General features: G+C 39.0%; 1 protein-coding gene across 1 annotated transcript in view; it reads left to right on the forward strand.

Moving 5' to 3' along the window:
* Positions 1-14,742, forward strand: part of Thsd7b (thrombospondin type 1 domain containing 7B) — a 938,083-nt gene that overhangs the window by 625,331 nt on the left and 298,010 nt on the right. The window contains exons 13-14 of the mRNA XM_085840847.1: positions 1,315-1,509; positions 6,504-6,770. Coding sequence (XP_085696973.1) covers positions 1,315-1,509; positions 6,504-6,770 — 462 coding nt within the window. The remainder of the gene's footprint in view (positions 1-1,314; positions 1,510-6,503; positions 6,771-14,742) is intronic.

The following is a 14,742-nucleotide window of genomic DNA, read 5'->3' on the forward strand; positions in this document are numbered from 1 at the left end:
TGGTGATGGAAATGTTGTAGACAAATTCACTCCTTATTAAACATCACATGGAGGTTCGTCTGTAACATTGTCCTCTAGGCAATCTCACTAGGTATTCCAAAAAAATGAAATCATTACATTATAAAGGTTTAAGAAATATAGCTATTAACTAAGCAGATATCATATCCAATAGCAACATGCCAAATGTAGGTAGTATTGAAGGGTGTGTCAGAATCATATGGAGTACTTAGATAAATAAAGGTTCCCAGATATATTGCTAGAGATGCTCACATGGGGATACATCCTATTAGGACACTATGAAAAGCAGTTCTTCAAAAGCAGCCTGTCCAGAGACATTGTCAGTTATATCCACCTTGAGAGTTGAGTGTTAGCAGCATGTCATGGGTAGAGAAGCTGAAGAGGCTGCTCTGTAGCTTTCCATGCACAGCCCTCATTTGGGCACTTACAAAAAAAATTTCCCAGTGTAAAATGACAACAGTACTGAGATTGAGAAATGTGCTCGATAGAACAGCTATAGATCCTATGTATCCTGCAGAATTCATAATTAATCAAGTACGTCAAAGTGTCAAATATTCTAAATCGAGGATTTTATTAGTCAAAAAAACTCAAATAAAATTCAGATGAAGTTCAAAAAATATATTTACCTCATAATTGTTAGTGATGATATAGCTAGACATGCTGTATATAAAACAAAAGGTGGGAGAAGAAATTTTGAGAAGTTACTTGAAACCGATAAGATGTTTATAGTGGGAATCATCTGGTTAGATTTTGACTATTCTAAAAAAAAATGATTTAAAAAGTAAACTGATGCTTTAGTACTAATAATGGAGTAAAGCTTAGGGTTAGCAAAATTCAATTAAATTACTGATGGTGATATAAATACTTCCATACCATAACAATCATCTCATTATCCAACCAAAAGAAACCCAACCTAGCAAACCCCACATGACTTCCTAACAATGGGTTTGTCCTTGTTGCCTTCATTTCAGTGTATTTTACAGGTGTGCTTTCCTACTTTTATTCTGTCTCTGGGGATCAAATGTTCCTCAGGAGGATGTATAATAAATTACTGGAAGTTATTTTGGTTCCTGTCAATGCAAGGCTTGGATTAATAATGAAACCAATTAAATCCTCAAATACCTCCAATGGCAACAATAAAAATTTAATTTCCAGAGAGCAGTAAGGTTAGCTATGTTGAACACCATATTCGATCACATATTTTCAAACACTGGGGACTTCAACTATTTTGTCAAAGAAAAAGCACCTCACTGATTTAATCAACGTGATAACAAAAGACTGTGTGCTCTTTCCCAGCTGTCTCATGCATCTCTGATGATAACCAGTCTGCAGAAATGACAGAATGCCTCAAGCAGATGAATGGCATGCCTCCCCTTGTGCAGGAATGCACCATTCCCTGTCGGGAAGACTGCACCTTCACCCCTTGGTCTAAGTTCACTCCCTGCTCCAAGAACTGTGAAGCAACTCAGATCAGGAGGCGGCAGCTCACAGGTAGGATATGCCTGCCATTGTAGTTTCAGCCAAGCCACACTTCTCTGAATACCTTATGTAGACTATAAGTTCTAACAGAAAGAAATGTGATCAGATGTCTTCTTCCTCCTCATTCCCAGGACATATCCGTAAGGCTTGCAACAATGCCTGAAAAGTGATATATATATATATATATATATATATATATATATATATATATATATATACCTGGTTAATATTTGTGAAATGAATGAGAGGTAGAACCATTTATGTCAATAAAGTTTTGACATAGTTTTATAATTTATTTGCATATCCCATAGCAAAGTTGGCAGTGTGTTATCTTAGCAGACGTTTTGCAAGCTTAAAACAGTCACTGCTATTTTTTTTAAGAAAGTGAAATAACTGACATTATTGTCTTTTTGCCATTACCTGATAAGCAGTTCGACCCTTTCAGACTTTATTATTATAAGGTAAAAGTCAAATTACACATGCAGGTTCTTTTGTGTCTTATTACTGTCTGTCAGTACTGTGTACCTCTGCAAAGGTTAATGGAAATTGAAGCATATCCTAGTTTGGTTGAAGCATTAGAGCATTTTCTTTTTGCTGGCAATATAAAAATAACTGCTGCAATAGCAAAACTGACTGTCTGTCCAGATAATGCTCTGTGATTTCCCCTAAGTGTATATGCACTTGTGTATGTAAGAAATGAAACTCAGAGAATATAAAACCAAAAGAAAAAAAATACCGGAATGATGAGTGAGATAATGTAATTAGTATCAAGATTGGGGGACTAAGCACAGATGATCATTTGTTTACATGAGTATTTCAAGGTTTCTTGATTCAAACTCACTTGTTGCATGTAGCTTTTCACTAGCATGCCTAAGCTCTGGGAGCATGCTGTGCTACCAGCCCCCACCAATTAAATCAATTAAACCAATTAAATCAATTATAGCTTCCCTTCAATCCACAGGTAAAAGACACACACACAGTTGTTCCTTTTCAACTTGCCTTTGGACAAATTTGCTGGGTGCTACTATCTCCTGTCCGAAAAAGCATGCCCTTAACATTGTTCTTATCTCCACACCTCCCCGATGCCCTGAACTTTAGTCGCTAAGATACATCTAGTCCCTGCTAAACATCCCTGCCTGACCCCTGCTGCAGGAGTGGCCACAGCCATCCATCCACAATGTTCATCCAGAGACCTCACATGGCTGCTTAGTTCTTCTCTCTCCAAAGCATGTCAAGCTCTCTCCTCCCTTGGATCTGTCTTCTTTTCTTCCAGGGACCTGGTAGCCCTGCCTATTCTTTCCACCCAACAAATAGCCTGTGGCTTTCTTTACTCACGGATCAAGAACCAATCAGGAACAGGACCTTAGCATCAAAACTGCCCCTACACTCATTATTCTAGTGCACTGATCATTACCCTATCACATCTATACTCTAAAATTGGTTCACTGGATGGACTACAGCTTTTGCACAATTTTTGCATACACACTGGATCTCAAAATCTACATGGCAAGTGAAGGTGAAATATATACTCACAAGAGACTTTGCAAATGAGGAATGCTGCACCCATTGCTTTGTACAAAAATGACTGCCCACCTGTGATTATATGTAACACAGCTTACATCATTCAGATGAAAACAACTGATAGAAAAAGCAATACAAGAGGACAGAGTACACATGACACACCAAATCTGAAGTCAGAGACCAATCTCCAGTTACTCTGCTGTCCTGCACACACCAGTGTGTCAGAAGCCATTGTCCTAACAATGCTTCAGTTCTGAGGTGGAAGAGAACTTTCTTTGGTGAGATAGACTATAGTTGGTAGCCAGGTGCCGCCCATGCTTTGGAGGTTTGCTAATCATATTTAGCACCTGCTAAATAAGAGCAGCCGTTTGGAGCTCATTTTACAGCTAGCACCATTTGTACTGTAAATTGTTAAAAGTTGGGTGACTTTGACTTCTAAGATATATTTGCTATAAAACTACATATTGAAGGCTGTTATAAATTGTTGTATGATCCAAAGTTAATGATTACTTATTCTAAAAGGCTGCTCAGGTTTACTGTATGTTTTATTAGCTGCTACTATTTTAGGTAGCTAATTGATCTTTGCACTCCTTCTGTCCAGATGACAACATAATTGATCAGTCTCATAAAAGACATTAGTCATGAAAGAACAAACAGCCACTTACAACAATATTGATAAACAAAAAGCCAATGGCACATTAATGCACTGAAAATTTTCCCCTAACTTTTTCAAGGCTTACTATTATGATGTTCTTTTATTTTTACTTTCTCCCATGATACTTGACAGAAATATTAATGAATATTTTCTAATTTGAATGGCAATATAAACCATGTGATTCAGACCATGTGTCACAGACACACCATAGTTCCTAACACAAGTCACTCCAGTGAATAGTGGCTATCTAGAATGTTAGCTTTCTTTTATGGAAATTTTTAAAGTTACCATTTGGGTATTCTATGTTTGTTTCTGAACTGGATGTTTAAAGACTGTGTGGTAATTAAAGCAATTGTTTATTCAATGACAGATACATTAAATTTGTTATCCAGGTATTGGAATATACATGTTCAAAACAGCTAGATCACTCACTCTATGAATTAAGGGGCTATGTCCTTGCATTTGCGCTGGAGATTGATCTTTTTAAGTCTACCTTAGTCTAAAGGTCAGTGCTGATTCTGATTAGAATGCAATCAAAGCGAAGCCCCAGCACTAATGTGTTTTTTATTGGGAGAATTGTTTCAGCATTAACTCACTTACTTCAATCCATCTTCAAACAGGGCTGCCATGCAATTAAGAGGGCAATCACAAACAAAGGCAGCATCTATTTGTACAAAGTGTTTGTTCTGCTGGTAGCTTCTGTTTGCTTTGTATAGGAAGACTATCTATATTTCCTGGTCTTCCTTCTTGTGATCTCCTCTTTTCATCTTCTGTTTTTCTCCCATTGTGGAGAGAGAATTGAGCTAGAGACCTAGAGTGTGAGCAAATAGAATAGTGTCTAGTGAAAGGGAAAAAATAACTTGGGGGCTCCTAAAACATTACCCTAGATGCTGTCATTAGTGCTAGGTATGGACTGTGCCAAAATAATTAAAGTCAAGCATTATAATCTTCCCTTGGCATTGTAGGCATACATGGGGGACTCTGTGGTACACAGGGCAAGTTTGGTTTTATTGCAATAAATTTAATGGTTGATTTAGGTGCAGGTTTCTATCTAGCCTGTGGCTCAGAGACTTGAGCAAGAAATTTTGGATAGAATTAATAATTTGGAGTGTAAGAATTAAGCATGGTAATTTAAGATCTCAACTAGAGTAAATATATAGGAGCTGAGAAATGAGAATCCAAGATGTTCCAGTGAGGAAACTTAGCAGTTAAGTAGAGAGAGGATGTTCACTAAACAAATAAAGCAGTAAATCCTGAAATGTGGCCAGAAATATAGTAGAAGCCAGAACAGGAGTAAGGGACAAAAGGATATATTATGGTGGAAATTAAGGAGAACATCTCAAAAATAAGGTTGTAATCAGCACAATTAACTTTGAAAGATAAGAAATTGCTTTCTGGCGCATTAGTTTCTTTCATCACTTTGGGAAAAGTGATGTCAAGACCCAGGGTAGACTTGGAATCCAAGACTAAATGGGCAGAAAACAGAGGAAGGTGCAGAGATGGAGATGAAGTTCAGTAGTATTTCATGAGAGGAGTACAGCTCTAGGCCAGGCTAATAGGAGGGAATGGGACTGTGTAGTGATGAACATCACAGTCAGAAAGCTCTCAGGACACTAATGTCCTTCTCAAGCTGATTCTGAGTGAGCCTAATGGCAGACATGAGTGAGTGCAGTACCTTGAAAGGCCAATAGATGGCAAAGGTTGTCATAGAGCAATTCAGGGAGAAGATCAGGGTAGAGCAATTCACATCAGGCCAAAACAATGGCAGGGAGTTGGAATGGTTCACACCAGGCAAGAGTGATTCAGATTCCACAGGAATCCTTGCAGATTATTTGTAGGCCTAAATAACATGTTCATGAGTCAATCACCCACCAGGCAGAATTTGCATAACTCTGCATGTAGAAAGCCATGTGACAGTGAAGAAACTACCCACACATCACCTTATAAAGGTATTTGTATGATAGTCATAAAGCCCACAGACAGATCAGTAAAGCTGCCTACGAATTTTATAACTAGCCATGACCGTAGCCTATGGCTCACTAATGAGAGAAAAAAATGATGAAATTATTAAATCTAGGAAAGGTTTAGGAATATAGAGGAAACATGTTATCATTACTCCAAGTTGGCAAAAACAGCTAAAAGTTATACCAAGCTTAGTAGGTAAGGTCAAGCCACATCAGGATGCTCAAGTCACAGGACTTCTCAAACAGAAGGTTCATTTCAATTTATTGTTACTTTTAACATTTATAAGTAGTCTGATTTCAGGAAGCAAGAATAGTTTCACTTTGTCTATACCATCTGAAGTAACCTCTGCCTTCATTTTGAACTTGTTATATGAAGAATATCATTTTGATTTTTGGAGAAATTAATTTTTAGTTATTTGCAGAAAAAGGAAAGGGCTTTCTAGTTATGCTTGTATTGATTTCCCTTGAAGAAGACAAGTTTAGTCAAGTTGTTATCAATTAGATGGACAGCGATCCCACCTGTACACATCCCATCTTGTAGAAGCCAAGTTTGGCTGGGTTAGTATTGGGGTGGGAGAAAAAACACAAAATAAAGTGGTATGAGTTTTATAATTATTGATCTGGCATAGTAAGCATAATGCTTTGTACCATATATTTTTAAAAAGTTTTAATTTTCAAATAAATATTAATTTAATAGTTTCCCAGATTACTGCTAATACTGTCCTAGAATTTATTTCCATGACAAAAAAGAGACTGAAATCATATTTAAGTTTAATGTTCAAATGGTTATATGAACAAACATGTGAGTGACTTTCAACAGAACATCAGATCCAAAATGAATAGCACCATGTGTTTTCTTGTAACAGGGAAAAGCAGGAAGAAAGAGAAGTGCCAGGATGCATCCCTGTACCCTCTGGTGGAAATGGAACCATGTCCCTGTGATACATTTATGTCTCATCCTTATGGAAACTGGTCAGCTTGCATTCTACCAGAAGGCAAAAGGGATCCTCAGCAAGGAGGATTGTGGGTGCAAGGAGATGACAAAGAATGTGGAGAAGGCGTGCGCTTTCGAGCAATAGCATGCTCCAATATAAATGGAAGACCCGTTGATCCCTCATTCTGCAACAGCTCTGGTAAGGAGACAGATGAAAAGTAGCAGATGAGACCTTTCACAGGGCTCAGGAGGTTTATCAAAGGTCTGCACATCACTGTAGATTTATTCCTTATGAATTATTATCGTTCTTATTTGTAAATTGCACACTGTCATCGTAAAATCAAAGCATATGAAATGCACACATTCTTATCACAGCTATTATCTGAACTATACCAACTGCAGATGTTTGACTCTTCTTTCCACCAAGTCCTTCCTTGATTGACCTTGGCTTATTGGTCACCTGCTTCCTGTTAGTCATAACAATTGCTCCTCTTCACTGAGAAACCTCAAGCACCAAAGAAATTAATGCAGATTTTATGGAATTTGCAAAATTAGTGCTTTGGCCGTATACATAAGGATAAAATCACCTCCTGGGTTTTGTGTGAGGTAGCTGATAAAATATCAATGGGAAAAAAATTGACTTTCATTGTTTTCAGTGTGAATATAAATGCATACAAGTAAATAAAAGATCGAGATCAATGGGGTCTTCTGGGTGAGTTTTGTTAGATATTATTTGGAGAGAAGATTGAATTTTGAGCCTTAGGATTCTGAGCTAGGAGTGAGTGGAAGGCTCAGTGCAGGAGGTGGGCGAGGCTGAGGCTGGTGGTAAGGATGTAGCCTGCATTTTTGTTCTAGTTTTATGCTCTCTTTAGTTTTCTTCTTATGCTACCTTTTATTTACAAGACCAAACAAGGTATGGATTCAGCTGAGGAATTAAAAAGAAATCCATGTTTGGGGAATTGTGTAAGCAGATGGATCGAGCTTGTGTAGTTGTGTAAGCAGATGGATCAGATTTAGTCTTACCCATTATTGTCATGTTTCTAGGAAGAGTTTTCATTCATGCCAGAAATGACAAATTAAATTCATTTTAATAAAAGAATAAGGAAAAGACTATTCTTCTATAGAGAGTGTGTTAGATAAGACACACCCACACCATTGCTTAGAATGAACCCAAGGATCAGTGATTCTTTGGACTAGTGCCAGCATTACCACCACTTGGCTCTTTGGTTAGTCTGCAGAACTAACTAACTATACTGTATGGTATGATCTGACTTTTAGAAATATTAAACACCAAAAATGGACACATCTAAAGAAGTCAAAGTTGGTGTCATTCAGCTTTCATGTGATGTGTGTTGTGGTTTTATATATATATATATATATATATATATATATATATATATATATATATAGGCTTGAGAGGCTTGAGAGATTTTGGCCTAAGCTGCTTCTAAAATTTGTGTTTGCTAGTGTGAGGTTATAGAGGAACTGAGGAGAAAATTGTAAAGTAAGAAATTGACATTTAAAGATGCCCAAAAGGAATTTAAGTTCTGACCAGCTCTGAGGATTCTAACTAGAGAGTACTTGGCTAGACCTTAGGGAAATCTCTACTGCTGTAGCATCAATCTAGGATGAGAAAGACGAGAAGGCCAAAGAGTAGACAGTACCTAACAAGACCATCTCTCCCACTAAGATCTCACAGAGGAAATATGTTCTGGAAAATAAAAGTACATAAAGTAATTTGAATGCAAGGTGAGGAAGGAGTTGTGTGAAGTGAGACTGACATCAGGGGAGTCTCATGAAATCAACCCAGAAGCATGGATCTCATTCAACTGCAACAATAAGCTGGGGAGCAGAGGACAATGGAGGCAAACCGTGCTTCAAAAAAGACTGCTTCTAGCCAGTTTGCAGAGAGTCTAGACGGGGAAAAGGACATCCCTCTAATCTATGGCTGCCAGCCAAGGAAAGGCATGGTGACAGAGTAGAACATGGTAGTGATAGTTACACTAAGAACTGCTTTTAAAGTACAGACTGCAAAGTGAGCTGAAAGGGTTCTTTACCCACAAAGACAGTGGTTTTCCAGTGATATGTTAGCTCTTCCATCATGGTGGCAAGATAACCGAGAAAACAACTTCAAGAGTGGAAAAGTCATGGTTTCAGAAACTTCAGTGCATGATCAGCCATCCCCATTGCTCTGGAACCTGTGGCAAAGAAACAATATAAGTCTAGGTTGTGGTAGAGGAAAACTGCGCTTGTCACAGTTTTCAGGAAGCAGAGAAAGGCGATAGGGAAAAGTTACAGCTTTCAGTGGCATGGCCCAAGCACCCTTTCTTCAAGTCATAGCCCTAATAAAGCATCTCCAGGAGATTAACCCACCAAGGGAGCTGGTGCCTTTGTGACCCAGTCACCTCTGCATAACAGCTCCTGCTGGAGACCATACTCTTCACACATGCACCTTTGTGCAGAACATTTCATGTTCTCACTATAACATTTCAACCCTGTACTAATGACTCAGGGTCTCTTGGCACTGTGATAAGATTTGTGGATATGGCTAAAGCAGTTTAGCAGAGGAAGCATTTATTTGGCACTTGGCTTGAGGGTACAGCTCTTCATAGAAGTGAGGCATGGTGGCTGGAGATGCTCATAGATATGGTGACAGGAATATGAGTCTGCCTTCACACAGGTTCAGGGAATGCCAGTCCTCAGCTGGATTTCTCCTTCCCACCTGTTCATTCCATCCAGGATCTCAGCCTAGGCAGTGATGGCATACACACTCAAGGTAAGTTTTCTTCACAGTCAGTCTTTATAGAAACATTTTCATGGGCATACCCAAGGTCAACTTGGAGTTTATGAACCCAATCAAATTGACAGTCAAAATTAGCCCTCTTAGTATCCCCAAACTCATGTTTTACTCATCATACAAACTGTATCCTCAGTCCTTCTCCAAGAGCCTAACACTTCCAGCATCACACGAAAAGCTCCAAAGGCAAAATTTCTTGAGAGACTATTGGTAAACTCTTAGTTGTGAGCCCTGAAAAATCAAAATGAAAATACTTATTTCATACACAATACAAAAGTAGGCGCAATATATTCTTCTATCAATAAAAAGGGTGAAAGAAAAAAGAAGTATTGGCAAAGTAAGACCAAAATCTTGTAGGGTAAATACCAAGCCTTGTCTAGCATCCTCAGCCCACCATGGGATAATATGAGTTCCAAAGACATACACAAAGTTAAGCCTTGCCCAGTGCTCATGCTGGTTGTCATTCTCATGCCCCCTGGCCACAGAGAGTCTTTCTTTTTTTTTAATTTTTTTATTAGGTATTTTCCTCATTTATATTTCCAATGCTATCCCAAAAGTCCCCCATACCCACCCCCCCACTCCCCTACCCACGCACTCCCCCTTTTAGGCCCTGGCATTCCCCTGTACTGGGGCATATAAAGTTTGCAAGTCCAATGGGCCTCTCTTTCCAGTGATGGCCGACTAGGCCATCTTTTGATACATATGCAGCTAGAGACAATAGCTCCAGGGTACTGGTTAGTTCATATTGTTGTTCCACCTATAGGGTTGCAGTTCCCTTTAGTTCCTTGGGTGCTTTCTCTAGCTCCTCCATTGGGGGTCCTGTGATCCATTCAATAGCTGACTGTGAGCATCCACTTCTGTGTTTGCTAGGCGCTGGCATAGTCTCACAAGAGACAGCTATGTCTGGGTCCTTTCAGCAAAATCTTGCGAGTGTATGCAATGGTGTCAGCGTTTGGAAGCTGATTATGGGATGGATCCCTGGATATGGCAATCACTAGATGGTCCATCCTTTCATCACAGCTCCAAATTTTGTCTCTGTAACTCCTTCCATGGGTGTTTTGTTCCCAATTCTTTTTTTTTTCATTGTTTCCTTTTTTTAATTTTTAATATTTTTTATTACATATTTTCCTCAATTACATTTCCAATACTATCCCAAAAGTCCCCCATAGCACCCCCCACTTCCCTACCCACCCATTCCCATTCTTTTGGCCCTGGCATTCCCCTATATTGGGACATATAAAGTTTGCAAGTCCAATGGGCCTCTCTTTCCAGTGATGGCCGACTAGGCCATCTTTTGATACATATGCAGCTAGAGACAAGAGCTCCGGGGTACTGGTTAGTTCATCATGTTGTTCCAACTATAGGGTGGCAGATCCCTTTAGCTCCTTGGGTACTTTCTCTAGCTTCTCCATTGGGAGACCTGTGATACATCCAATAGCTGACTGTGAGGATCCACTCCTGTGTTTGCTAGGCCCCGGCATCGTCTCACAAGAGACAGCTATATTTGGGTCCTTTCAGCAAAATCTTGCTAGTGTATGCAATGGTGTCAGCGTTTGGAAGCTGATTATGGGATGGATCCCTGGATATGGCAATCACTAGATGGTCCATCCTTTCATCACAGCTCCAAATTTTGTCTCTGTAACTCCTTCCATGGGTGTTTTGTTCCCAATTCTTTTTTTTTTCATTGTTTCCTTTTTTTAATTTTTAATATTTTTTATTACATATTTTCCTCAATTACATTTCCAATACTATCCCAAAAGTCCCCCATAGCACCCCCCACTTCCCTACCCACCCATTCCCATTCTTTTGGCCCTGGCATTCCCCTATATTGGGACATATAAAGTTTGCAAGTCCAATGGGCCTCTCTTTCCAGTGATGGCCGACTAGGCCATCTTTTGATACATATGCAGCTAGAGACAAGAGCTCTGGGGTACTGGTTAGTTCATCATGTTGTTCCAACTATAGGGTTGCAGATCCCTTTAGCTCCTTGGGTACTTTCTCTAGCTTCTCCATTGGGAGACCTGTGATACATCCAATAGCTGACTGTGAGGATCCACTCCTGTGTTTGCTAGGCCCCGGCATCGTCTCACAAGAGACAGCTATATTTGGGTCCTTTCAGCAAAATCTTGCTAGTGTATGCAATGGTGTCAGCGTTTAGAAGCTGATTATGGGATGGATCCCTGGATACAGCAGTCTCTAGATGGTCCATCCTTTCATCACAGCTCCAAACTTTGTCTCTGTAACTCCTTCCATGGGTGTTTTGTTCCCAATTCTAAGAAGGGGCACAGTGTCCACACTTTGGTCTTCATTCTTCTTGAGTTTCATGCGTTTAGCAAATTGTATCTTATATCTTGGGTATCCTAAGTTTTGGGCTAATATCCACTTATCAGTGAATACATATTGTGTGAGTTCCTTTGTGATTGTGTTACCTCACTCAAGATGATGCCCTCCAGATCCATCCATTTGCCTAGGAATTTCATAAATTCATTATTTTTAATAGCTAAGTAGTACTCCATTGTGTAAATGTACCACATTTTCTGTATCCATTCCTCTGTTGAGGGGCATCTGGGTTCTTTCCAGCTTCTGGCTATTATAAATAAGGCTGCTATGAATATAGTGGAGCATGTGTCCTTCTTACCTGTTGGGACATCTTCTGGATATATGCCCAGGAGAGTTGTTGCTGGATCCTCCGGTAGTACTATGTCCAATTTTCTGAGGAACCACCAGACTGATTTCCAGAGTAGTTGTACAAGCTTGCAATCCCACAAACAATGGAGGAGTGTTCCTCTTTCTCTACATCCTTGCCAGCATCTGCTGTCACCTGAATTTTTAATCTTAGCCACTCTGACTGGTATGAGGTGGGATCTCAGGGTTGTTTTGATTTGCATTTCCCTGATGATTAAGACCTAGAGATGAATCCACACACCTATGGTCACTTGATCTTTGACAAGGGAGCTAAAACCATCCAGTGGAAAAAAAGACAGCATTTTCAACAAATGGTGATGGCACAACTGGCTGTTTTCATGTAGAAGATTGCGAATTGATCCGTTTCTATTTCCTTGTACAAAGGTCAAATCTAAGTGGATTAAGGAACTCCACATAAAACCAGAGACACTGAAACTTATAGAGGAGAAAGTAGGGAATTGAACCCAAGAAGGTGGACTCCAGAAAATCAAATAAACAATCCCATTAAAAATGGGGCTCAACATGAACATACAAGAAGCTTACAGAACTCCAAATAGACTGGACCAGAAAAGAAATTCCTTCCGACACATAATAATCAGAACAACAAATGCACTAAATATAGAATACTAAAAGCAGTAAGGGAAAATGGTCAAGTAAAATATAAAGGCAAGCTTATCAGAATTATACCGGATTTTTCACCAGAGAACATGAAAGCCAGAAGGGCCTGGACAGATGTTATACAGAAACTAAGAGAACACAATTTCCAGCCCAGGCTACTATACCCAGCCAAACTCTCAATTACCATAGATGGAGAAACCAAAGTATTCCACAATAAAACCAAATTCACACATTATCTTTCCACGAATCCAGCACTTCAAAGGATAATAACAGAAAAAAACCAATACAAGGATGGAAACCACATCCTAGAAAAAGCAAGAAGGTAATCCCTCAACAAACCTAAAAGAAGACAGCCACAAAAACAGAACACCAACTCTAACAACAAAAATAAAAGGAAGCAACAATTACTTCTCCCTAATATCTCTTAATATCAATGGACTCAACTCCCCAATAAAAAGACATAGACTAACAGACTGGCTACAGAAACAGGACGCAACATTTTGCTGCTTACAGGAAACTCATCTCAGAGAAAAAGATAGACACTACCTCAGAATGAAAGGCTGGAAAAAACAATTTTCCAAGCAAATGGTAGGAAGAAACAAGCTGGAGTAGCCATTATAATATCTGATAAGATTGACTTCCAACCCAAAGTCATCAAAAAAGACAAGGAAGGGCACTTCATTCTCATCAAAGGTAAAATCCTCCAAGAGGAACTATCAATTCTGAATATCTATGCTCCAAATACAAGGGCAGCCTCATTCATTAAAGATACTTTAGTAAAGCTCAAAGCACACATTGCACCTCACACAATAATAGTGGGAGAATTCAACACACCACTTTCACCAATGGACAGATCATGGAAACAGAAACTAAACAGGGACACAGTGAAACTAACAGAAGTTATGAAACAAATGGATCTGACAGATATCTACAGAACATTTTATCCTAAAACAAAAGGATATACCTTCTTCTCAGCACCTCACGGTACCTTCTCCAAAATTGACCACATAATTGGTCACAAAACAAGCCTCAACATATACAAAAATATTGAAATTGTCCCATGCACCCTATCAGATCACCATGGACTAAGACTGATCTTCAATAACAAAATAAATAATAGAAAGCCAACACACACATGGAAACTAAACAACACTCTTCTCAATGATACCTTGGTCAAGGAAGGAATAAAGAAAGAAATTAAGGACTTTCTGGAGTTTAATGAAAATGAAGACACAACATACCCAAACTTATGGGACACATTGAAAGCATTTCTAAGAGGAAAACTCATAGCTCTGAGTGCCTCCAAAAAGAAACTATAGAGAGCACATATTAGTAGATTGACAACACACCTAAAAGCTCTAGAATGAAAGGAAGCAAATTCACCCAACAGGAGTAGACAGCAGAAATAATCAAACTCAGGGGTGAAATCAACCAAGTGGAAACAAGAAGAACAATTCAAAGAATCAACCAATCGAGGAGCTGGTTCTTTGAGAAAATCAACAAGATAGATAAACCCTTAGCCAGACTCACTAGAGGGCATAGGGAAAGTATTCTAATTAACAAAATCAGAAATGAAAAGGGAGACATAACAACAGACCCTGAAGAAATCCAAAACACCATCAGATCCTTCTACAAAAGGCTATACTCAACAAAACTGGAGAACCTGGATGAAATGGACAAGTTTCTAGACAGATACCAGGTACCAAAGTTAAATCAAGATCAGGTTAATGATCTAAACAGTCCCATATCCTCTAAAGAAATAGAAGCACTCATTAATAGTCTCCCAACCAAGAAAAGCCCAGGACCAGATGGGTTTAGTGCAGAGTTTTATCAAACCTTCAAAGAAGAACTAATCCCAGTTCTTCACAAACTATTCCTCAAAATAGAATCAGAAGGTACTCTACCCAACTCATTCTATGAAGCCACAATTACTCTGATACCTAAACCACATAAAGACCCAACAAAAATAGAGAACTTCAGACCACATTCCCTTATGAATATTGATGCAAAAATCCTCAATAAAGTTCTCGCTAACCGAATTCAAGAACACATCAAAACAATCATCCATCGG

The sequence above is a fragment of the Mus caroli genome, unplaced genomic scaffold (assembly GCF_978045245.1).
Source record: "Mus caroli unplaced genomic scaffold, Mus_caroli_1 scaffold_1, whole genome shotgun sequence".
Taxonomy (NCBI): domain Eukaryota; kingdom Metazoa; phylum Chordata; class Mammalia; order Rodentia; family Muridae; genus Mus; species Mus caroli.